The sequence below is a fragment of the Barbatula barbatula genome (assembly GCF_947034865.1).
Source record: "Barbatula barbatula genome assembly, chromosome: 25".
Taxonomy (NCBI): Eukaryota; Metazoa; Chordata; class Actinopteri; order Cypriniformes; family Nemacheilidae; genus Barbatula; species Barbatula barbatula.
Window position 1 is genome coordinate 7,716,395 of NC_136788.1, and position 24,441 is coordinate 7,740,835.

A 24,441-nucleotide genomic window follows, 5' to 3' on the forward strand; every position below is an offset into this window, starting at 1 on the left:
TACAGACTAAGGTAAAGCGACCCCGGCGCAGGTGAGCGCACCTGGCTGCGATTGCGCGCCTGAAAGATGATACGCGCATTGACACCGTGAACGAAAGGACATCGGATCTAATCCAAAAAACTGTTACTTAATAGACCTGAACAAAGCTCCGGCCGACCGAACTTACCTGTACGCGTAAGCCCGAGCGCCTTGAGGAATAAGGTGAGTAGGTCGGCGCGCATCTTTTAAACGCTCGCGTTTCCTAATAATAGCTTTCAATTGCCCCGATTGGTATTTCCAGAAAACAGAGGTGTTAACCGCTCCCTTCAGCAGCATTAAGTCTTGGTTTAAGGTGGGTCGGATCTTCCACGCCTCGTTTAGTGACTCTCCTCTTTAATTTCGCTCCCATTCGACTAAGTTCATAGCCGTCGAAGTGGTGAGTCGGACGCTGTGTTTTATTGTTTTGCATTTCAGTAATGATTGTTTTGATAATCGTTCTCAACTTTCTGTTTCTGTACAGAACAGCGCGCAGTTTTCTCTGAAGTGCACCGGGAGGAGAGATGCTTCATTGGTTTGCAAGAATGGGTTTGCGTGAGGTCCTCTGGAGAAGCGTAACCGCGCTGCTTGTTCTCTGTAGAGCTGCTTGTGAGTACAGCGTTGCTTGTTTGTTTGTTTTACGGTGGTTTAAAACCTTGAAACAAACTCAAAGTTAAAAAGCTCAAACTAAATAAGAATGAAATAGATGTGCACTACAGGTTCTTTGTACAGAAAGCACGCACGAGGATCTTTAAAAAGATATTCAGGTCATGTATGAATCATCGTGTTTTGCTCGGAGTCGGTGCTTTCTACTATTATTGGGCGCGTGTTTTATTATGACATTAATTGATTTATTTATAGTATTGAGTTAAATTGTTAAGCTTATTTGTAAGGTGCAGAAATATTAGAAATTATATATTATATATTTTAGTAATGTTAATAAATATAAGGCATTGTTGTTATAGTTATTATTATTATAGTCATTATTGTATAATAAATCGATATCATGCGTATAGTTTATTACTGCAATACAGTAACATATTTATTTTTGCAACTTTTTTATTGCAGAATTATAGGCTATTATATTTTATATTAGTTAAACTGCTGGAAATGTTGTGAAACTCTGTTTTTACATACACGTGCATACAAAACTGTTGCCAAATTGCTATCGATCCACCCGCTTTGCACCAAACAGGTGCAGATTCTGCCGTTACCTGGGAAGTTCAGAGGTACGACGGGTGGTACAATAATCTGGCATATCACGACCGAGGGGCAGCGAGTGAGTGGGATAATAAGAATTTATCTTAAAAAACCCTTTAAACTCATTCCTAAAGATGACGGTGTTGCTACTGCAGATTCAGCTCTAGTGCGCCTCCTGCCGGCGCAGTACGCTGATGGAGTTTATCAGCCCATGCAGGAGCCGCACCTGCCCAACCCACGCCGCATAAGCAACACTGCCGCGGGCGGCCAGCCCGGCCTCCTGTCCCACAAAAACAGAACTGTTCTCTCTGTGGCCTTCGGTGAGTGACCCTTCATTGATTCAAGATGCAACCTGCTGGCTGAAACACAGCCAAGTCTTTAATTATGGTGACACAGTTTCAGTAAGTATTTCGCATTGGATTAGAAGTACAACCTTAAACTTAAAACCAAAGTTTTAATGCTATGGTATAGTGCCACAAAGACGCTTTATTACACATGTCAAATGTAAAGGCTCATAAGGCCCAACACTTGGCTACGAGATTATATAAATACAGACAAACAGTGTTTAAATGTCAGCGAGTGGTTCTGAAAGATATTAAGAGCAATGTTTTTGGCTGGTTTTGGTTGTAAAGGTGATTTTTGGTATTTTGATCAACTGGGATGGAAATAGGCTCAAACTTCTTTTCGTAACTAGGCCGAAAACGTATTAACAAAAATGTTGGACAAACAATTATTTTTATTAAAAGAAATACAAAACAAAATTGTAGAATCTGTTCAATTTCATATGAGGACATGGCAACCTCCGCGTATCATATAATAATCTCCCAAAAAAGTCTATTTTCCGATCAACATCGAACACATTTCACTGACATTAACTGATTCCTTAATGAGGTGCTGGAAACGACTTCTTGCTGCATTCCGGTTTGCTAATCTTGAGTAAATGGTGTGACTGTCTTTCAAGGTTCATTATCCCTTACGAACAATTTCCACATGTACAAAATGTCTGTGACTTTAACTTCCTGTCTGTTACCATTTATTGAAATGTATTCGGAAGGAAATTCTTTGAATGCATTGTTTGCTCGTGCTTTTCGTTAACCTATTAGGTTATCATGTCTGGTCCGAGATCTCAGAATCCCGAAGACCCGGCTGTCCCCCTGAGTTCATGCATATTGAAGTCCAAAAAGACGACCCCGTTTTTGGCTCCAACTCCTCAAAACCAGTCCTGCTTCCATTTCAAAGAGCAGCGTGGGATGATAGCACAGGGAAAAGTCCCAACAACCCCCGCGCACAGGTAGCGTAAACGAAAGGACGTTTATGTGTGCGGAGACCGTGTAACCATACAGTGCGTCAACTGACATTCAACCACCCCATCATTCTTTTAGTTGAATCATGTGACTGCATGGATGGATGGCAGCTCCATCTACGGAACCTCCAGCTCTTGGTGTGACGCCTTGAGAACATTTTCCAGAGGGCTTTTGGCTTCAGGCTCTTCTCCGGATATGCCCGGACAGAGCAACAGTAGTTATCTCATGTGGAGCGCACCAGACCCCACAGCAGATCATAGTTCACAGGAACTCTTTGGTAAGACAAACCTTTGTTTACTGCCATACAACCAATTACATATCGAATGACTGTTATGGGTTTATTCCCAGTTAAATGTCCTGGTTTATGTCAGCCAAATGAGGTATTAAAAACGTAGCTTTCTGCCTTTACACAAATCAATATTTTGCATGTTTAGGTTTGATTCCAGCAGATTTCTGCACATATGTTTGGAAGAGAGAGAGGGACAGGTCGCATGAAAGAGACAATTCTGTCATCATTTACTCAACCTCAAGTAGTTCCAAACCCGCATTTCTTAGGTCTGTTGAACACAAAGAAAGATATTTGGGAGAATGTTAGCAACTGAGATATCTGAGGCACCATTGACTACCATTAAAACGTTTGTTTTCCTCAATTCTTTCATGTGTTCAACAGTATTACAAAAATTACAATATGTTAGTCAACGGTGCACCAGGAATCTCGGTTACTAACATCGTTCCAAAGGTTTCTTTGTGTTCAACCAAAGCAATTTATGCAGGTTTGGTACAACTTAAGTGAGAAATCCATGACAGAACTTTCCCTTTTCTATCCCTTCGCTTGAACTATATCCCTTCAAAACTCAGTGAGCAGCATCTGTGACTGTTTCTGGCTTACGTTTCTGTAGCAGGAAATGTCAGTTCACAATGCCAGTAAGATACTGAGGTGCGGTGTGGAAATGAATCCTTATGTGCCACAGTCATTGCTTAACATAATAACTTTTGTCATACTAACAAGCGTTAATTGAACTGTGTACTGATCTCTGTGTGCATGAATTAGCCTTGAAACTTGAGGAAATGAGTTTTATTGATGACTGTTCTATCTTAATCATTGTATTTCTTTGTACCAAAAAGCAACTAATAAGAATCAAAAATAAGAATCACAATAGGAGCGTTTACACCAATAATGAAAGTCTTTTGAAAAGCACTCACTGAAATGTAAAATGTGTACAGTAGTCTGCAGTGTGGTTTGTAAGTGCCGGTTTTGCGTGTCTCCAGAGTTTGGAAATGCCTGGGGCAATGAGAACATCTTTTCGGTCATCGAGGGATTCATTTGGTTTCGTTACCACAATCACCTGGCCTCCAAACTGCACGAGGAACACCCGTCATGGTCAGACGAAGAGCTTTTCCAAGCTGCTCGAAAGAGGGTTATTGCAACATTTCAGGTAAAGTAAATAGTCCCGAATTACTGAGTCACAACACATAATAGGTGCCAATTTGGAAGGGCATAATGTACTGCGGCGGCTTTCCTTTGAACTCTTTTTATGAACACGGCTAACAACACCTCTATCTGGATTTATGATATCTCTTTTGTTTTTCATAGAATATAGCATTTTATGAGTGGCTGCCGGCTTATCTGGGAATTCAAGTTCCTTCTTATTTAGGTAAGCATTTCCTCTGTGTGAGTGTGAATGTGGACATGCAAAACCAATCTGTGGTCAGCTTTTGCCTCAGACGGCACACCCACGCGTGACGCTTGACCAACTGACCGTCTGGAGGGAAGGTCACAATGGATTTTATGTCCGTTATTTATATGCCTGTGAAAGCAGAGTTGCAAGCACATTAAAAGTGCGTTTAAAGTCCCCATGAAATCAAACAAGTGTTTTACACAGTGTTTCAGTGATTATTATAAACGATCTATCCGTGCACACCGTTATTTTGTACTTGTAATCTTTAAACAAACACTTGACTACGATGGTATACCTGTCGGATCGCCGCATCAAGTCGAACAAGCCTAACAACTCTTCACCACATGACGTAAGCAACAAAAAAGAGGTAGGACTATACTACTGGCTGTCCAATGGCCAGCTGATTTTAGCCCACCCCTCCAGGCCCAATTTACAACAAACCAATCAAGAAGGGAAGGGCGAAATATAGCCCCGCCCTACATTTTTCTCAGATTTCAGTAGCCATTTCACTCGGATACGTCACGATACGGAAAAGAAGTAAATCGCAACTTCTGTTTCATGGTGACTCAGTTTTTCAAGCACGTTTAAAAAACATGTTTAAAGCACATTTAAAGCGTGTTTAAAGCATATCGGGAATGATCCCACTGTCACTGATGTTAGTCAATTTGGTTTATTACCTGTGCAAACCTTCTTGCCTTAAAAAATTACTATTAAATTAAATTTCAATTTTTCCATAGGATGGTGGCATAAACTTTTGTTTTATGCACTTAGTTGCAAGTCGTCCATATTTACATTCAAGCATTTAGCAGGTGCATTTATCCACAGTAACTTTCTAGGTCTGAACCCATTACATTTCATCATATTGATTGTATTTCAGTCATATTTTTCTACTTTGCTCTATTGTTGTGGTGACTATTCATATAACCATCCACTTGAACAGCACATAAAAGCAGGTCAGATAAAGCAACAAAGCGGGCCATACTTCATCCCGCAAGTCAGAAGTCTGGCTGCATGAGACTAATCTGTGGTTTGTTAAAAGATGTCTTATGGCCTTTACGTAATGTAGTTGGCTTTGCAGCTGGCAACATGGACTTGGCCTATACGTCATTACAGGTGAAAACAAGTCAAGTATGTAATTTTTGTTGAGTCCCTTAAAAATGTACTGTGGTAACCACAACTTCACAATAAAAACAAAGCTTCTGCATGGAGTGTTTTAACTTAATAAATGTGGATAACCATACAAAATCTAGAATAACCTTCGATAGTATTCATTCTCAGAATGAAAGAATTTAAGTATCCAACAGGTGCAAACTTCTTTTGGTTTTGACACCTTGTCCCAGAATGCACCTTGTGAAGTTGTCTGAGAGAATGCCAAGAGTGTGTAAGGCTGTAATACAGTACATCATTTGTCTCTCTGCAGGTTATCAAAAATATGTGGATCCAAGCATCTCTGCAGAGTTTGAAGCAGCCGCTGTGAGGTTTGGACTGACTCTTGCACCACCTGGTGTTTATAAAAGGTATATTTCCTTAACCCCTCATGAAAATATGCCATATTAGATGCACGTCTTAAAAAGCAGTTTACTCAAATATTTAATTTCGCTTACTTGCTCGTGAAAAGCTGTCACAACACATGCAAGAACCAATATGAAAAAGTCATACATCTGGAAAGGAATGAGGAGAGTTCAATTTCACAGAATTTTCAAGTTGTGTGTCCGAAACAAAATAAAACAAATGTAACCCTAGGCTAACATCAATTGAATACTGTAACAGTAGGTACTGATCTTGAATAAGTTCCTACCTGTTGACTGTAAAAACAGTACGTGCTATGGAGTGGGAGTAGGAACACATTTCGGACATACCGCATCACCATGTTTTATGGCCATGTGACCCGTATGCTCTTTGACTTATGATGTGTTAACAAAAACCTGCGTTTACATTATAAAAAAAATATTTAGTCACAAGAATTGCATGTATCGGTACTTACATTTGAAAACGGACATTCGCCTCTAAGCTCCCTTGGCATCATGGAAAAGAGTAGTGTCCATCCAATGCACAGAAGCAGCAGACCATCCGTGTATTTCTCGTCCACTGATTCATGACACGTACTGATTTTGGCCTACTGTATCGTATGTAAGTAGGCGATTTCGGATGCAGGGTCCGTCTTTAACGCGTAAAAAATGTTTTTACTGTTACACAGTTGGGGTCCATTTGATATATTGTATGTTTATATACAGTAGAAGAAAATATTCTGGGCAATATCGAGATTTGTAAAATTGATGCAAAATGCTGGTCCTGGCAACCTTTTTAAAACCACAGAGAGAGCAATGCGTTAATTATATCTCAAATTGATTGATTGTTTTTGACATGATTCAGGAACAGGACATGTCACTATCAAAGTGCATTGAATGTAGATGGGAGTAAATCTACAGGCCTGCGTTTGTGCAACGCCTTCTGGAGCCGAAATGTGAGCGATAACAAATGGGTTTGGTTTGTCTTATCATTACAATTTCAAAGGTGGTGGCCTTACTTAAAGGTTTCCTTTAATCATTTATATACGTATGATAAGATAAGATTATGCGTTTGCATTGATACATCCTGACATGTGTTATGTTACTGATACAGTATTTCCAATGAATGATATTTATACGCATACGTTATTGTCTAACGCTCTTTCTTGTAGAACCCGAATGTGCAGTCCGGTCAGGATGTAGATGAGCTGGTGATGGGCATGGCCTCTCAGATCGCTGAGAGAGAGGACAACATCGTCGTTGAGGATCTGAAAGGTTGTTTTATTTTTACAGACGCTAATGTAGTGGGACCTGACTGAAGAGTATTCATCTTTTCTGTGCTGATTTTCAATCAGATTACATGTACGGACCCCTGCGGTTCTCTCGATCGGATGCAGTGGCCTTGACCATCCAGAGGGGGCGTGATTTCGGGCTGCCCAGCTATAATCAGGTCAGAGAGAGCTTCAACATTCGGCCGGTCAACATGTGGGAGGAGATCAACCCCAAACTGAATAACACACAGGTATGAACGTGTTAATGTTTGGAGCATCACGGTAAAGTGTAAAAACACTTTCGCAAAGGTGATGTTAAAAAATGTGCATGTGAATGACACTTTTGCAGTTGCTTAAGGAGCTTGCAGAGTTGTACGAGAATGACACTTCCAGATTGGAGCTGTTTGTTGGCGGGCTTCTAGAAGCTCAGGACGGACCAGGTCCAGTGTTCTCAGCCATCCTCCTGGACCAGTTTGAGCGCATAAGGAACGCCGATCGCTTCTGGTTTGAAAACCGACAAAACGGGTGGGACGTTTTCCAATGAGTTCACTAAATGTTACTACTGCAGATATTTCTGTGAGCTTTGAAAGCATCACTTTTGATGTATTAATAATCAACTTCATCCCTCTCAGGTTGTTCAGTGAAGAGGAAATCCAAGCCATACACAACACCACGTTTCACGATGTTCTCCTAGATGTCACCAGCGCGAAAGAGGGTGACATTCAAAAGAACGTGTTCTTCTGGGTGAACGGTAACAAGCAGCCCAGGTGCTTAAGCAATAATGAATGCATGTTATGAATATGGTAGAGTTGAATAATTTTGGGCTTTTTTTTAATAGATGATCCTTGCCCCCAGCCTGAGACAATCAAAGCCTCCGATCTTTACCCCTGCACACAGGCCACATCTATGAGTTTTTTTGACAGCAGCAGTAAAGCTGGTTTCGGCATAACGGTGGCTGTGCTCGTCTTGTTTCCTGTTGGTAAGCACACTTTATTACTTTGTGGTGTGCCGAGTTAAAACGATACAACAATTATTTTATAAATGTATTACATTTATTTAGCTAATTGGGTTTTTGCATCGTTTGCATTTGATGTGGAGTAATGGTTGCCAGATATGCATACCAAAACCCGTCTATAGACCCATCAAAATGTTACTGTTATATTTTACAGATTTTCAGTCTTGTGGATTAAACACAAAATGCCTGTATAGTAGTAATCATAGACACATAAACAGTATTATTTTACCTTGACAATAAAAGCTGGTGAAACAAACAGTTATAAGTAGTGGAATTGGCATAAAAACAAACATGGCAACCATGTCTGGCTTTGCTTTGGTTTTTGAAATTATATATTTTATGTTTGAAATGGTTTCTATTCACATTTAAAAATTGAAAAAAAGCTTTGTTAGCTGCGATTGATTGACACATTTGGAAACTGTTTTGTTTACGGCAGTTTATTAATAACATTTACCGCAACAAAAAACTGACGCTGTCTGTTGTTCAAGAGTGGCTTGACACAAGGAATGCGACAGCTGAAACCCACGTCTTGCATACGTCTGTGCATAGTGGTTCTTGAAGCACTCCAGCTGCAGTCCACTCTTTGTGAATCTCCCCCACATTTTTGAATGGGTTTTTTTTCACAATCTTCTCCAGGGTGCTGTTATCCCTATTGCTTGTACACTTTTTTCTACCACCTCTTTTCCTTTTCTACCACCTCTTTTCCTTTTCTACCACCTCTTTTCCTTTTCTACCACCACTTTTCCTTTTCTACCACCACTTTTCCTTTTCTACCACCACTTTTCCTTTTCTACCACCACTTTTCCTTTTCTACCACCACTTTTCCTTTTCTACCACCTCTTTTCCTTTTCTTCGCCTCTCTATTAATGTGCTTGGACACAGAGCTCTGTGAACAGCCAGCCTCTTTTGTCTTCCCCATGATTGTGTAGCCTACAGAACTAGACTGAGAGACCATTTAAAGGCCTTTGCAGGTGTTTTGAGTTAATGAGCTGTTTAGTGTGTCTTCAGGTGTCTTCAATATTTAACCTTTTCACAATATCCACTTTTTCTGAGATAGTGAATTTGGGATTTTCCTTAGTTGTCAGTTATAATCATCAAAATGAAAAGAAATAAACATTTGAAATATTTCAGTCTGTGTGTAATGAATGAATATAATATACAAGTTTCACTTTTTGAATGGAATTAGTGAAATTAATCAACTTTTTGCTGATATTCTAATTATATGACCAGCACCTGTATTGCAATTATTGAAATATTGCAAATGTGCATACTACAATACATGCAATGGTTTGCAATAACCAAATCATTTTAATACTTCAAAAAGATACGTATAGCAAGACGAAAAAGCTTTGTTGTATCAGATATCATATATCTAATTATGTTGTGCAGCCCTATTAGAAAAGAATGCATTTACTGCCAATCACTTTTCAACACACAGGTGATGATGCTATTCCTATCTCTTGACAGTGAGCTTCATGGTGGCCTGTGTGGTGGCTCATCTCCGGTCAGCCAGATACAAACGATTCCAGAAAAAACTCCACCAAACTTCCACCAGAGATGAAGAACCCACACGTGGAATCGCTGGTTAGTCACATGACCCTGTCACCTTGGCTCAATCTGCCTATCACGGTCTGTTCATTGTCCTTCTTTTCGGAATTGCATTTACAGCCAAAGAGTGGTTGGGTCACAATACCACACCACGACAGGTGACACTTGCCTTTAATGAGAAGAAAGTGTTCCAGGTCTTCGATGAGAGCGGATCGCTGACATCCCATAACCTGTGTAACCAAGACCACCTGGATGTGCTGATTTCCAATGACCACCTGCATCGGGCTCTACTCTTGAAGATCCCCAAAGAATACGATCTGGTAGGGAGTGAGTTACTTTCTTACACAATCAACAAATGCTCAGGTTGACATTATATTTTATTCGATGTGCCCGTCAGGTTTTGTTCTTTGATGACGTGAATAAGAGGTCAGAGTTTTTGAGTCACATGCGCTCCGAGCTGGAGGGCAGAATTCAGAGTCTGAACGTGACGGAAATGGGCGAGAGCGAGATTTTGAACGACGCTGTGACCAGAAATCAGAGAGAGAAGATTGTGGAGACGTTCTTCAAACACGCTTTTGCACAGGTAAGTGTGCGTCGACTTTATCGAGTCCATTGAGAGGCAGCATGTAAAATATGTTTTTTGACTCCAGGTTTTGGATATTGATAAAAGTGATGCAGGAGACTTAAGCAAGAGGACCAGAGAGGCTTTGCAATGTGAACTCTCACGAGCTGAATTTGCCCGTGTGTTCGGTCTAAAGCCTGATTCACTTTTTGTGGAGTCCATGTTTACACTAGCCGACAAGGACGGCAACGGATACATCTCCTTTCAAGAGTTCCTGGATGTCATCGTCATTTTTATGACCGGTAAGGGGTTAAATATTCATAATAACACAGTGTAACAAATATACTTTTAATAGTTCTAGCACAATTCTTCAAGCACCAATGTTTTAGTGTATATAGTGCTCATATCATAAATTACCATATATCAGTTCATTGCAAATACTTATTTTAAAAAAGATTTTCCAATTGTCACTGTCAGAAAATTCTGGAAATGTCTGTAGCACAGGGAAGGAGGATGAAGCGATGATGGGTGACTACGTCTGGAACTCGGTTTGTGAGGACGGTATTAGTCATAAAGGCAAAAGCGATAAAATGTACACTTCTGAAGTTTTGGAATGACTCAGTTGTTGTTTTGAGCTCAGCGTTATGCCAGTACCTTGTCATTTCTGCGTACGAGTAATAATACCGAAATGTATAAATGCGTGTCAAATATTGTGATGACCGTCGATGTTCAGCATGTTCAACATCCTAAAGAAACTTAAGCAAAACACAACTATACTGTCACAGTTACAATTGTTTTCATTTCTCTGATTCTCAATTTCAGGTACACCCGAGGAGAAGTCCAAGCTTTTGTTTTCAATGCACAACATTAAAGGAGATGGTTTCTTGTCTAAGGAGGAGTTCTCGTCCTTGCTCAGGTCAGCCCTGACGTCACTTCACCATATTTCATTTTCAAGAACGAAAAGTTGAAATTATGAAAGAGTTTTCCTCTCTGGTGTGCAGGTCCTTTATTGAGATCTCTGGCGGTGCTCTGTCTAAGAGTCAGTTTGATGATGGGATAGCAGTTATGCTTCAGGCAGCTGGACTTGACAACAAACATCACTTCTCCTGGGAAGACTTCCACTTTTTACTGCGAGACCATTCAGCTCAACTCAATATTAAAGGTTGAAAAGATAACGTGTGCTAGGTTTATTATAGGATATATGGAGAGGAGACATTGCTCTTTGTATTTTTCTTAACACACATGCATATCACTCTTTTGCGTGTATTTACAGGCATGGAGGTACATGGTAAGAGAAAACTAACCAAACAACAGCGCATATCCTTCATTGAGAAAAAAAGGTAGAAACATTTACTATAAATCCTAAAGGTGAACGAGTGTACATGAAGTTAATATAGATTTTCTGTTTAGTTCTCCTGCAGTTGAAGATCTTCAAAGCTCTGAGGAGCATCCGGGCCAGGAACTTCGTCAAAGACAGACCAAGAAGTGAGGCATTAAGATATAACATGTCTGTTGCGGTCATTAAGGAGCATGTGTTGCATTATGTTGCGTTTTGTAACATGTGCATGGCCATTAGAAGCTCAACGGGGTGTTAGATTTAAGCCTTTGAGAAACCTGTCATTTGCTCGCTGGGAAATGTGGTAATCAGCTTTTGTGGAAACTGATGCCACTTTGTGACATAACGTCGGCCAGGTTTCACTTTGATGGTAACAATCCAGTCGTCTGAATTGTCTGGAATAGATTTATCTGGTGACAACACGTTTCATTGCTTTACTATGTGTTACAAGAAAGGCAATAGAAGTGATAATTAGGGACATTTGAGAAAAACTGTAGTAATAAACAACAGCACATACTCGCTCGTGCCGCTCTGTGGTACATACAGGACATGAATGAGCCCTCAGATGGAGGATGTGTGCTTTTACTTGCATTACTTTAAAGTATTCCGTCATAAGTCGTTTATCCGATACGTCTTCCAAATACATAAATGTAAAAGCAAACTTTGTGTTGTTTTACATAAAAAGATGCTAAATAAGGGACCGTGTAAAAAGTTCACTCATTATGTATAAATGAACCCACGTTTTAATTGATTGTGACGGACATCTAGAGGGCGTTTGTATGGTGTTCACCTTCATCTTAACCCCTTTAAGATCATTAATTATTATTCTCAGGTTGGGTTTAATAAGTCAGGACTAAATTATAAGCATTTCAAATACTTGCAGTTTGGTCGGAAGTTTCCTTTTCTGGTAGGGCCTTACTTAAAGTCTAACAGCACTAAATGAAAACCTAGGTAGGCAGTTTTGTAATAATTTTTTTTAAGTTGGTTGCTTTTTCTTTTATATACAAAATCAGTATGAAAAGGCATATAATATTCAACAAGTAAATAATTACATATAATAACTACTGTTTCAATCAAAGGTGTATTTAGCTTGTGGACTTCTTATTTTCAGCTGGGCTTCTGATCGTCAGGGTACTGATGGTAGGCAGTATACCTTTTTATGTCTGACCTGCGGCGTTTATCTTTAAAACATACATTTAGGGTGTGCTGAGCTGCTCCAAAAACAACCCAGAATACCTTAAAGTCCCAGTGAAATTAAAAATGACAATTCTTATTTTTTCACGAAATATTGCGAGTTTATACTAAATAGCTTATCAACATGGGTCATTTTCTTTTTCAAATTCATGTAGCCTCATAATCTTCAGTTCTGAAAATGCACTTTCACCTTGACTATCCATATCAAATGACGTAAATTACACGGCTTGGCTGGAGCATCCGTTAACTCCTACCCTTCAGCTGTCAGTCTGCTGCCAGTTTCATAAAAAAAATCAGTGCAACAGCTGTTGCAATCCAATCAATTCGCAGTGATAAACACAAGCTACGCCCACAATTGTTCTCCTTTGAAATTCCCTTTCTCTTGGAAATGTGTCAAAATACAGACGTAAAAACGTAAAAATCTGAATAACAATTGGCGGGTACTTTATTCAATTCAATTTACAAAATTAATTTTAGATTTTAAATGAAAACCCATGGCTTTTTTATTTAAGCAAAAGCAACACAGGTACGCAAATACTATAACTGATACAAAATACGCTCTTTTGCTCTGTTTAGGTCTGTCTTAAAAAATCCCAAAGTCTACGTAAAGCCTCAGAGAGAACGTTACAACAGGAACCCAGTGAAGCAGAGGATACAACAGTTTAAACGCTTCGTAGAAAACTACAGAAGACACATCGTCTGTATTGTCATTATGTACGGGATCATAGCTGGACTAGCTTTGGAAAGATGCTATCGTAAGTGTCCTTTTATTTTACATTTATGCATTTGGCAGACGCTTTTATCCAAAGCTGCTTACATTGCAATTGTACTATACATTTGCTTCTGACTATGTGCAATCCCTTGGGATCGAACCCATGACCGTGGTGTTGCTAACACCATTCTCTGACCACTGAGGCGCAGGAAAGCTATTGTTTAAAGTCTTTCATGATTAATTGTTCTGTGAATATTTGTAGCTGTTAAATCAATTTCTTAGTTGAATGTCCCCATGTTAAATTGAATACTTTCACACTGAATATCCACACTAACGGATACAAACCAATAGCGATGTTTGTAGATTATGGTTTGCAGGACGCCGTCAGTGGAATCCCAGAGACCTCTTTGGTGGGCTTGCTGGTATCTCGAGGTTCTGCCGCCGCCATCTCCTTCCTGTTTCCCTACATGCTGTTAACTGTGTGCCGTAACCTGATAACGCTGTGCAGGGAGACGTTTCTGAACAGATACATCCCTTTCGACGCTGCCATCGACCTCCACCGACACATGGCTATGGTCGCCATCATTCTCTCAGGTCAAAGTCAACACTAGAATACTTAAACTTCCTTATGGGCCTTTCTAAATGTTCATGACTAATACGGTTATAAGGAAGCATCTATCTAATATTGAGCAAATTTATGAGTCAATTCTGGATGTGGACGTGTTCAGAGACACGTTGTAAGTGCTGTTATGCAAATGATGTCGCGAGTAATCCTTTTTCAAGTAAATCATTCTTTATTCTTTCTGTGCTCCAGTTGTACATAGTTTGGGTCACGTGGTCAATGTGTACATCTTCTGCATCAGTGACCTCAGCATCCTCGCCTGTTTGTTTCCAAAAGTTTTTTCTGACAACGGGTACAAAAAGATATATGATTCACTCTAAAATCACATTAGAAATACATTGTATTTGTGTGTGAACCTTATTCAAGATCCTATTTGTCCATCACTTGCAGGTCTGAGCTTCCGATGAAATGGACGTTTTGGTTTTTTAAGACCGTGCCAGGTACAGCTCTCCGTGAAATAATATGTTAGCCACAGCTTGTATCCTTTTCATGGATGATATGTACAATGTATTGTCTCTTTGTCTCATTCAGGTCTTACTGGAATCTTGTTGCTCCTGATCTTCGCCTTCATATACGTCTTTGCATCACGATATTTTAGACGCATCAGCTTCAGGGGATTCTGGGTCACACATTACCTCTATGTGCTCGTCTATGTGCTGGTGAGAGTCAACTGCAAAAAGTATTTTTGATGTGTTTTCCAATACAAATATAAATCAAAATACACTATGTGTACAAAAGTCATTTACACGTTTATCTATTTCAGTAAGTCCAATTAAAATAAATATTCATGCAATGGAATACAATTCCATTGGAAGAGCCTTCTTCTGTTCTGAAATGACAGTGTCATTGATGGGTTTGGTGGATGAGTGTTTGACTCAAAGCTGTTCAGCTGGGTTCAGCTCTGGGCTTTATACAGACCAGTCGAGTTCTTAAATACTAGACTGAATCTTGACTTTTTGAATTAAATATTTATTTGTCAGGTGGTGATCCATGGCAGCTACGCTCTCCTCCAGGAACCCTGCTTCCACATCTACCTGATCCCTCCCGGCCTCCTCTTCCTCCTTGACAAGCTCATCAGTCTCAACAGGAAGAAGGTGGAGATCCCGGTGGTGAACGCCGAGCTGCTGCCGTCAGGTACACTGCACACAGATCCAGCATGTGGCTCAGTTTGTCTCTGACGACCTGGACACAATGATCACAGTACGCTGAAATGTGTTGAGTCCTGATTGATCTGGCTGTGAATTCATACAGCTCCTCAAAACTGGAGTCACCAGCTTTAAAATGAAATGGTCCATAAATATCTGCAGGTGTGACAAATCTGGAGTTTAAACGACCTCAAGGGTTTGTGTACCGATCGGGACAGTGGGTACGTATCGCATGCCTGGAGCTTGGCACAGATGAGTACCACCCTTTCACCCTGACCTCCGCACCACACGAGGAGACCCTCAGCCTTCACATCCGTGCTGTGGGACCCTGGACCAGCAAACTCAGAGAGGTCTACGCTCCTGAGAAGCGCCAGGAGATCAAAGGCTATCCAAAGGTAAGAATGCAGACTTTATATAGACTTTATGTTTTTTGTTTGGATTTGTTCAATCTAAATTTTTGTTTTTGCAGCTGTATCTAGACGGGCCGTTCGGGGAGGGCCATCAGGAGTGGACGGATTATGAGGTGTCAGTGCTCGTGGGCGCGGGGATTGGGGTCACTCCCTTTGCCTCCATCTTGAAAGACCTGGTCTTTAAATCTTCTGTCAAGTGCAAATTTCACTGTAAAAAGGTACATCACCCTCAGCATGGTCATAAAATGCCTTATCTTAAGTTTATATCATAAACCAATTTACACATGAGTCAGATCCACATGTAACGTTAGTGGATTCATTATAACTATACGTCATGTCAGTAAACATAGCCAAGATGAAATCAGTTTCTACTGAACTCAATCTACTTGGAATAGTTTTTTTAACCTCTAACATTTACATTTAGATTTTCTTGTTCTATTACATTTGTTACAAAAACGTATGCACATTTTTCATACAGTAAATGTGATTTAACAAAGTATTATTATTAAATATGTTAAAAGTTAACCATACACGTTGCTTGTAATTGGGATAAGTACACGTTATGTTAAGTATTTTCACATACATTTTACCGCTAACATTGGAGTAACATCATACTAACGGTTAAAGCACTGTACACTCAAAAAATGTATCTGATGAATTTACTTAAAAATGCTGCGTCAAGTTGCAACAATATTAAGTCATTTGAATAACACTTTAGTTGTATGAACAAAATAAATTTAAGTAATGTTGACGACAACTTTTTCAATCATTCCGATTGTACCAGCAATTTTAAGATAATTAAACTCAATATTTATCCTTCTCAATGGTAATTTTTTATTGTCATACATAAATTATACACACACTTGCTGCATGTAAGTCACAACACAATGAGGAAATCAGATGAAAGGCATCTCAGTACTGCCATGAGCACAGTTGAAGCTCATTGAATGATGCAAAAGACATCGGAAATGCGCACAAACCTCTCACGGCCTAAGCATATGTACCACTCTTCATAACAATGGCAACCCTAAAACTAAAAAATCTAAGATAAATGAACAATAAGCACAAACAAGTCTTTTTACTTTACTGAAAAACACTCAAAATAACACTCAATTTCGAAATTGACTGCCTAAATGCAGTCTTACGCAAAGCATGCTGGGAACAGAAAATCCACCTCAACCCGTCATGTTGAATAAACTTGTTTATATTAAGTAAAGTCCAATACTCAACAATGTTACGTTGACCAGTCAAACACTTGTTAAGTAAAGCTGACAGATCTGAATTTATTTTATAAATAACACAGTTAACTTATGTTCATTCAGTTTATTGCATTCTTTATGGACTGTTCATTTTTTTGAGTGTATAAATGATCTATGTTTAAAATTAAAAGGTAAAAATATAGATTTTTAAATTAAAATGCAAGTTCGCTTTTCAAGTCAATGAGTCTTGTTTAAAGGATGTTATAAAGGATATTTCTACTATAAATCGGCAAGAATACCAATCTAGACACAACGTTTTTCTAGCATATCTGTTCAACTTTGTCTAGTATAACTCATTGAAGAAACCTTTTCTCAGGGGTTTCCAATTGGTTTAAGTATTACGGTAATGTATTCTGGCTCCAGGTGTATTTTATCTGGGTGACACGGACTCAGCGTCAGTTCGAGTGGGTGTCTGACATCATAAGAGAGGTGGAGGAGATGGACACTCATGAGCTGGTGTCTGTGCACATCTACATCACTCAGCTGGCTGAGAAGTTTGACCTCCGCACCACCATGCTGGTAAATACCGGTGCCACGTTTCAGCCTACTGAGAAACCATTCATCATTGTTTGAGAGAATTATAATATCACTGAGAGATTTTTATGGCACCACAAATGTCATTTTAATATGATTGTAATTGCCTCACACGAAACACGATGAATAAAGAAATCAGATTAAAAACATTAGCATCTGATATGAAGTTGCTCACGAGTTGTTAGGCTGTAAACCGTGTCTCTCTCTTTTTCTGAAGTACGTCTGCGAGCGCCACTTTCAGAAGGTGTGGAACCGGAGTTTGTTTACTGGTCTGCGATCTATAACCCACTTCGGTCGGCCACCCTTTGTGGCTTTTCTCAGCTCGCTACAGGAAGTCCACCCCGAGGTTGGTACATTTCAACGTTTACACCTTTTACTTGATGTCCGTCCGAGTAACATCTTCATCTGTAAGGATAACTGAATCACACATGAAACATTCTTAGGTTTCCCTTTGGTTAATCAATTATTTATTATATCACAGCAACCGTCATACGTTGTATTTTTTGCTTCAAGGTGGTAAAGGTCGGCGTCTTCAGCTGTGGCCCTCCCGGTTTGACCAAGAATGTCGAGCAAGCTTGCCGACAAATGAACAAACGGGACCAGACTCATTTTGTTCACCACTATGAGAACTTCTAGATCATCTATTGTGAAAATACTCAACGTTAGACTATATTATGAGGCTACATGATAAGGAAATCTGTTCATGCCGTGATTGATTCAACCAAACATGCTGTTTATAAAGCATTTATAAACGTAATGAAAGAGATCAATTGCTTCATCTCTCTCTCCCTCCCTCTCTCTCTCTCTCTCTCTCTCTCTCTCTCTCTCTCTCTCATCTCTACATCTTTACATATACGTGATTACATATTATTACAAATGATATATTTCATGTAATGGTCAATAACTGAAATAGCAAACTGTAATCTCGCTTGCCAAAAATGAGGGTTGCCTTACATTTTGAAGTATATTCAAATGATCTGAACATGTCATTTCAACTTGCTATTTTTAACTTTTGGCTAGTTGTAAGTTGCTGTAACTTAAAAACAAGTTTATTAAAGTTTACGTTTATTAAAGCTGTTAACACTTTTCGAGTTAATGTAAATAAAAAAAGATGATTCCATGACTTACAGATCACATTATTCTATATGATGTAATTTTCTAAAATCAATGTCAATATGATGTTAAAATATCCTAATAAATACAGTAAAATCTTCCCTGTTTACTGGATAATTTCATTACAAGTGTGTTATCTTAAATGATTTGAGCTGGTACATTACAATCAGACTTTTAAAGCTCATGTACCGCTGCAGGTGCAGACATGTATGACTCTATTACTGTACATACTGTACCATTTGTTTTCCAATTATTAGAGCCAACAAACCTTAGGATATAAGATTAGATTGAGATTGAAGATATAGACACCAAATAAGCATGACGATGCAAATGACACTGCGTATGAGTTAAAGAGGTTCAGTGAGTTCAGTGAAATAGCTTAAACAATTGTATCTTGACATGGCTTTGGATAATTTTCCATATCTTGACATTTAATGTTTGAGTTGTGTCATGATCACGGGTGGTGAGACAAGGACAGAGGACCCAGGTGCAGACAGCGGGTAAGGGGTTAACATATATTTGATAAATAATAAAAGAAAGACCCACGTGGGGGTAACATAACAAAACAGGGATATCATAGACAACACAGGACTAACACTAACTACACTTAAACAAGACTAAAATGAACTTTAAACATGAACTACACTAAACTAGGCTAACAAGACACATGAACTCATCACACAAACCACAATGAACCAGCACAAGACAGAAGACACAAGGGCATTAAATAAGGGACCAAATCAAGAGGGGAACAGGTGTAGGGCATGAATCAATAACCTGTTCCCGAGAGGATGGGAACAGAGACCGGAGAGAGTCTATGGAAGGCCAAAAGGGCCTCACAAAGCATGAGATTCTGTCATGATCCTGCCACTAAACCAAGAGAAAAATGACATGATGAGGCAGAATCATGACAGAGTTGGTTCTGAAGTAGGCTAGATCATAATTTTAACCCACCATGCAATAAGTTAAAATAAAAGAAGTTACCACACTGTTTTCACAAAATGAATGAACACAATGAAGAATTAGATTTCATCATTAAGCATTAGACGTTTACATGCACGAGAATGAAACGGGAATTAACATACAACATACATACAAATTTTTTTACATACAATAAAAAACATTTAACTATACAGGTTTTACATTTCTAATGTATGAGTCCATTATACATGATAATGAATTGTATTCATAGTGTTCTTTTCACATCTCATACACGATGCTGTCTTCATTAATAAGTGTCAGAAACTTTTCAACTTGGAAGCCAAAGCTGAAGAAATGTCATGCCCGTAGGCGACAGGGACCCTGCAGATATTTTCTGAATTGACTTCCTTATTGTCCGTCACGCAATCCAGTTTAAGGTTGATAGTGAGCATAAGGCAGTTTCCTTCTGGATATAAGGGTTAATGGTTTTGAATAGTTAAGTATAGGGTTAGGAATGAAATGACTCATGCCAAAAATCACTTATTTGAAAGGAACAGTTCACCCCAAAATAAAAATTCAGCCATCATTTACTACCCCTCGAGTGTTTCCAAATCTGTATGCATTTCGGTTCTGATGAACACAAAGAAAGATATTTGGAAGAATTCTTATAATCAATAGTTCTCGGCCCCCATTGACTGACATAGTAGGAAAAATAACTTTAGCGTTATTTTTGTTCTGTTGAACACAAAAGAAAATATTTTGAAGAATGTCGGACAGCAAACAGTTCTGGGGCATTTTTGGCCCATTGTATTTTTCCTACTGTGGGAGTCAATTGGGTCCAAGAACTGTTTGGTTGCAAGGATTTGTCCAAATATCTTTCTCTGTGAGAAAGAAACTTATACAGATTTGGAAAAACCCAAGAGTGAGTAATTCATGACAGAATTTTCATTTTGGGTGAACTATCGCATTGATATTACAGGAACTTTTATTTTGACACGATTTGTAAAAACATTTAATATTTCTTTTACATGCGTTAGTACATGAAACATTACACGAATGAGTCACTAGTGAAATGTGAAGCCTACGAATTAGCATCAGATTGTGTTAATATTTATTTATACATAAAGACACCGCAAAGTGAAATATGTTGCATGGAAAGTTGTGCTGTGACACGGAAAAAGGGAAATTTGTGTGTATGAATACGACTCAATAAATTATATTTTGTGACAATGTAACTAATTCCTGTGAGACTGTGTTGACATCACACAGCATCCACAACACGTTTAACATGTTCATTTTGATCAAACAGGACTGCATCCTTCCTCCACATGAGAGCCTTCACATGCTACATAAATAAAGTTGGATTTACAGGTTTAACTATAATGTCCTGCAGTTCCATCACTGATTATAATTTGGGGATTTTTTCCAAAAGTGGTGATTTAACTTCTGATCCATTGCTGAACACAAACTTTAGTGACTTTGTGGTGTAACCAACAATATGTCTGGGAAGGTGGATTTTGATTCACTTGAGAAAACTTCCTGTCTTTGCGTCTTGATCGACTGTCCACCGTAGCCAGAAAAGCAGAGATGGTGTGTAAGTGGAATTGTTCCACATTAACACAACACAAAGTGTAGATACAATATTACCCTTAAGTACTTAAAGTACTTTAAAGTCGAGAAAATCTAAATTCGGTCATCATTTATTCACCCTCATGTTGTTCAAAACCAAAACAATTATATAGACTGTTGACTTCCGGTTTGAGTTTGGCTAGTGTCTGATAATATATTATTGACTGTTTATATTTAATTTAATTTACGTTGATATTCATTTGTATATTTTACTGTTTACTCATTTTACTAGGCCTAAATAAAAGATTAGTTGAATTTTGTTATATGTTCATGAAAAAGTGAAAGAAGTAAGGCTGCAATTGAATAAGAGCGAGGGCTCTTACAAGCGGCCGTCACAAGCGGAGGCCTTCCTACTCTAGATACGAGATGGTGGCCTGGCACCGTGATGAATGAAAGGCCATTCAGCAATTTCATTGGCCTTTTAAAAAGTACAATCAGAGTTGATAGGTTCTCAAGATCAAACCCCATCTGTTGGTTCGACACATCACCTCGTGCCCTCCATCAGGGAACTGAGGTTACAACCGTAACCAAGACGTGTTGTTATTTGGAAACCGCCTATACCTGAATCTATTGAATCTATCGAATATTTAAGCTATTTCTAGACTAAAACAGTATTCAATAATCTCATCATCATCACTTCGTCTCCATGATGTTCTTTTTTCAGTCTTTTTTTTTACAAAAAGTACAATAAAAGTTCAAATGCAAATGCAATGTTACAAATAGATACAGCAATGGATAGAAAGGATCTTCGGATGTGAAAGATTCTTTATGAAACCATTTAGGCAAAAAAGGTTCTTTTATGGCATCGTGAAGCACCTTTATTTTTTAGAGTGCATGATGTTCTTTCTGTTCATCTGTGTATTTATTATGATGTGAACACACCTTTCTTCTGGTACCCACCTAAACCATCAATGTCTTCATTCTGGAAAATGTATCGCCATTGAGCACACGTGCAGTATTATCATTTATTTTCATGTGTTCTAATGTAAGTTTAATGCGTTTATCCATCTGATTTGATCCATCTTTACATAACTTGTCGTGACAAGTACTGATAGTCTAAATCATGATGTTATGGGTTAAGCATCCATCAACTGCTTGTCATTGAATCAGCAATCCGCATTGTATGAGTATGCAGAACTCAACTCAACTTCTGCCCTATATATATCCACTTCCAGAGAACCATCATTTATTCCTTCTACTGTGGAATACAAAAGAAGATGTTATGAGAAATGTCTCCGTGGTTTGGGGGCCTGTGTTGTGTGGTCCACAACATTCTTCAAAATATCTTCTTATGTGTTCTACATCAGACAGAAATTCATACAGGTTTGGAATGACACGAGGGTGAATAAATGATGACAGAATTTTTGGGTGAACTTTACCAACATCTGTGTGTTTTTGGTTGTGGTCAAACGTTTATATAATGTTTGAGAAATAACATTACCCACACAAACACATCGATATCTATTTTCTGAGACGTCACAGCAACTATTTGATAACTTGTTATCTAATATTTTAGCTTGTAATGATGTTGATCAAGAGTCCCTCCCTTTATACACACCTTATGTAGTTGCTTTGACTCATATATCCACACTCTGTATTGCAGGAAATTGTCTCACGCTTAGATCTGTGATACTGTGACACAATGCAATGTGACAATTCCAGTTAGGCACTGACTATTAAATTCACTATTGAGAATTTTTAAGAACAAAATTGATCCCCATTGACTTCCATTATGAACCACTGAGACATCTCTCAAAATATCTTATTCTGTGCTTCCACATATATACAGTATTGGTTTTGAACAACATGAGGGTGAATAAATGATGACCGAATTTAGATTTTCTCGACTTTAAAGTACTTTAAGTACTTAAGGGTCATATTGTATCTACACTTTGTGTTGTTTAAATGTGGAACAATTCCACTTACACACCATCTCTGCTTTTCTAGCTACGGTGGACAGTGGATCAAGACGCTGAAACAATTTTCCAAAATGCGTACGTGCAGTCCACCCCGAGTTATCAGTTCCAGCTATACATCAGGAGGTATATAAGAGCTATACACATTTTATTTCTCAGCAAAGACAGGAAGTTTTCTCAAGTGAATCAAAATCCACCTTCCCAGACATATTGTTGGTTACACCACAAAGTCACTAAAGTTTGTGTTCAGCAATGGATCAGAAGTTAAATCACCACTTTTGGAAAAAATCCCCAAATTATAATCAGTGATGGAACTGCAGGACATTATAGTTAAACCTGTAAATCCAACTTTATTTATGTAGCATGTGAAGGCTCTCATGTGGAGGAAGGATGCAGTCCTGTTTGATCAAAATGAACATGTTAAACGTGTTGTGGATGCTGTGTGATGTCAACACAGTCTCACAGGAATTAGTTACATTGTCACAAAATATAATCTATTGAGTCGTACACACAAATTTCCCTTTTTCCGTGTCACAGCACGACTTTCCATGCAACATATTTCACTTTGCGGTGTCTTTATGTATAAATAAATATTAACACAATCTGATGCTAATTCGTAGGCTACACATTTCACTAGTGACTCATTCGTGTAATGTTTCATGTACTAACGCATGTAAAAGAAATATAAAATGTTTTTACAAATCGTGTCAAAATAAAAGTTCCTGCAATATCAAAGCGATAGTTCACCCAAAATGAAAATTCTGTCATGAATTACTCACTCTTGGGTTTTTCCAAATCTGTATAAGTTTCTTTCTCACACAGAAAGATATTTGGACAAATCCTTGCAACCAAACAGTTCTTGGACCCAATTGACTCCCACAGTAGGAAAAATACAATGGGCCAAAAATGCCCCAGAACTGTTTGCTGTCCTACATTCTTCAAAATATTTTCTTTTGTGTTCAACAGAACAAAAATAACGCTAAAGTTATTTTTCCTACTATGTCAGTCAATGTGAGCCGAGAACTATTGGTTATAAGAATTCTTCCAAATATCTTTCTTTGTGTTCATCAGAACCGAAATGCATACAGATTTGGAAACACTCGAGGGGTAGTAAATGATGGCTGAATTTTTATTTTGGGGTGAACTGTTCCTTTCAAATAAGTGATTTTGGGCATGAGTCATTTCATTCCTAACCCTATACTTAACTATTCAAAACCATTAACCCTTATAACCAGAAGGAAACTGCCTTATGCTCACTATCAACCTTAAACTGGATTGCGTGACGGACAATAAGGAAGTCAATTCAGAAAATATCTGCAGGGTCCCTGTCGCCTACGGGCATGACATTTCTTCAGCTTTGGCTTCCAAGTTGAAAAGTTTCTGACACTTATTAATGAAGACAGCATCGTGTATGAGATGTGAAAAGAACACTATGAATACAATTCATTATCATGTATATTCACTAACATGAATTTTGAAGAACAAACAATATTGACCCTCATTGACTTCCATTATGAACCACTGAGACATCTCTCAAAATATCTTATT

General features: G+C 38.6%; 1 protein-coding gene across 1 annotated transcript; it reads left to right on the plus strand.

Moving 5' to 3' along the window:
- Positions 1–560: 560 nt before the first annotated feature.
- duox (dual oxidase) lies at positions 561–18,424 on the plus strand (the record flags this gene model as incomplete). The annotated part of the gene is made up of 33 exons (XM_079450901.1): positions 561–624; positions 1,211–1,294; positions 1,371–1,535; positions 2,319–2,506; positions 2,598–2,796; positions 3,789–3,955; positions 4,114–4,174; positions 5,619–5,715; positions 6,572–6,662; positions 6,879–6,981; positions 7,062–7,228; positions 7,327–7,502; positions 7,610–7,728; positions 7,816–7,956; positions 9,460–9,576; positions 9,661–9,860; positions 9,938–10,123; positions 10,191–10,404; positions 10,925–11,018; positions 11,104–11,264; positions 11,376–11,442; positions 11,513–11,587; positions 13,209–13,387; positions 13,708–13,938; positions 14,159–14,258; positions 14,357–14,406; positions 14,498–14,625; positions 14,947–15,100; positions 15,274–15,506; positions 15,581–15,739; positions 17,144–17,299; positions 17,532–17,660; positions 17,828–18,424. The coding sequence occupies 33 exons, from the start codon at positions 561–563 to the stop codon at positions 17,948–17,950; spliced, it is 4,578 nt and encodes a 1,525-aa protein (XP_079307027.1). The 3' UTR covers positions 17,951–18,424.
- Positions 18,425–24,441: the final 6,017 nt, after the last annotated feature.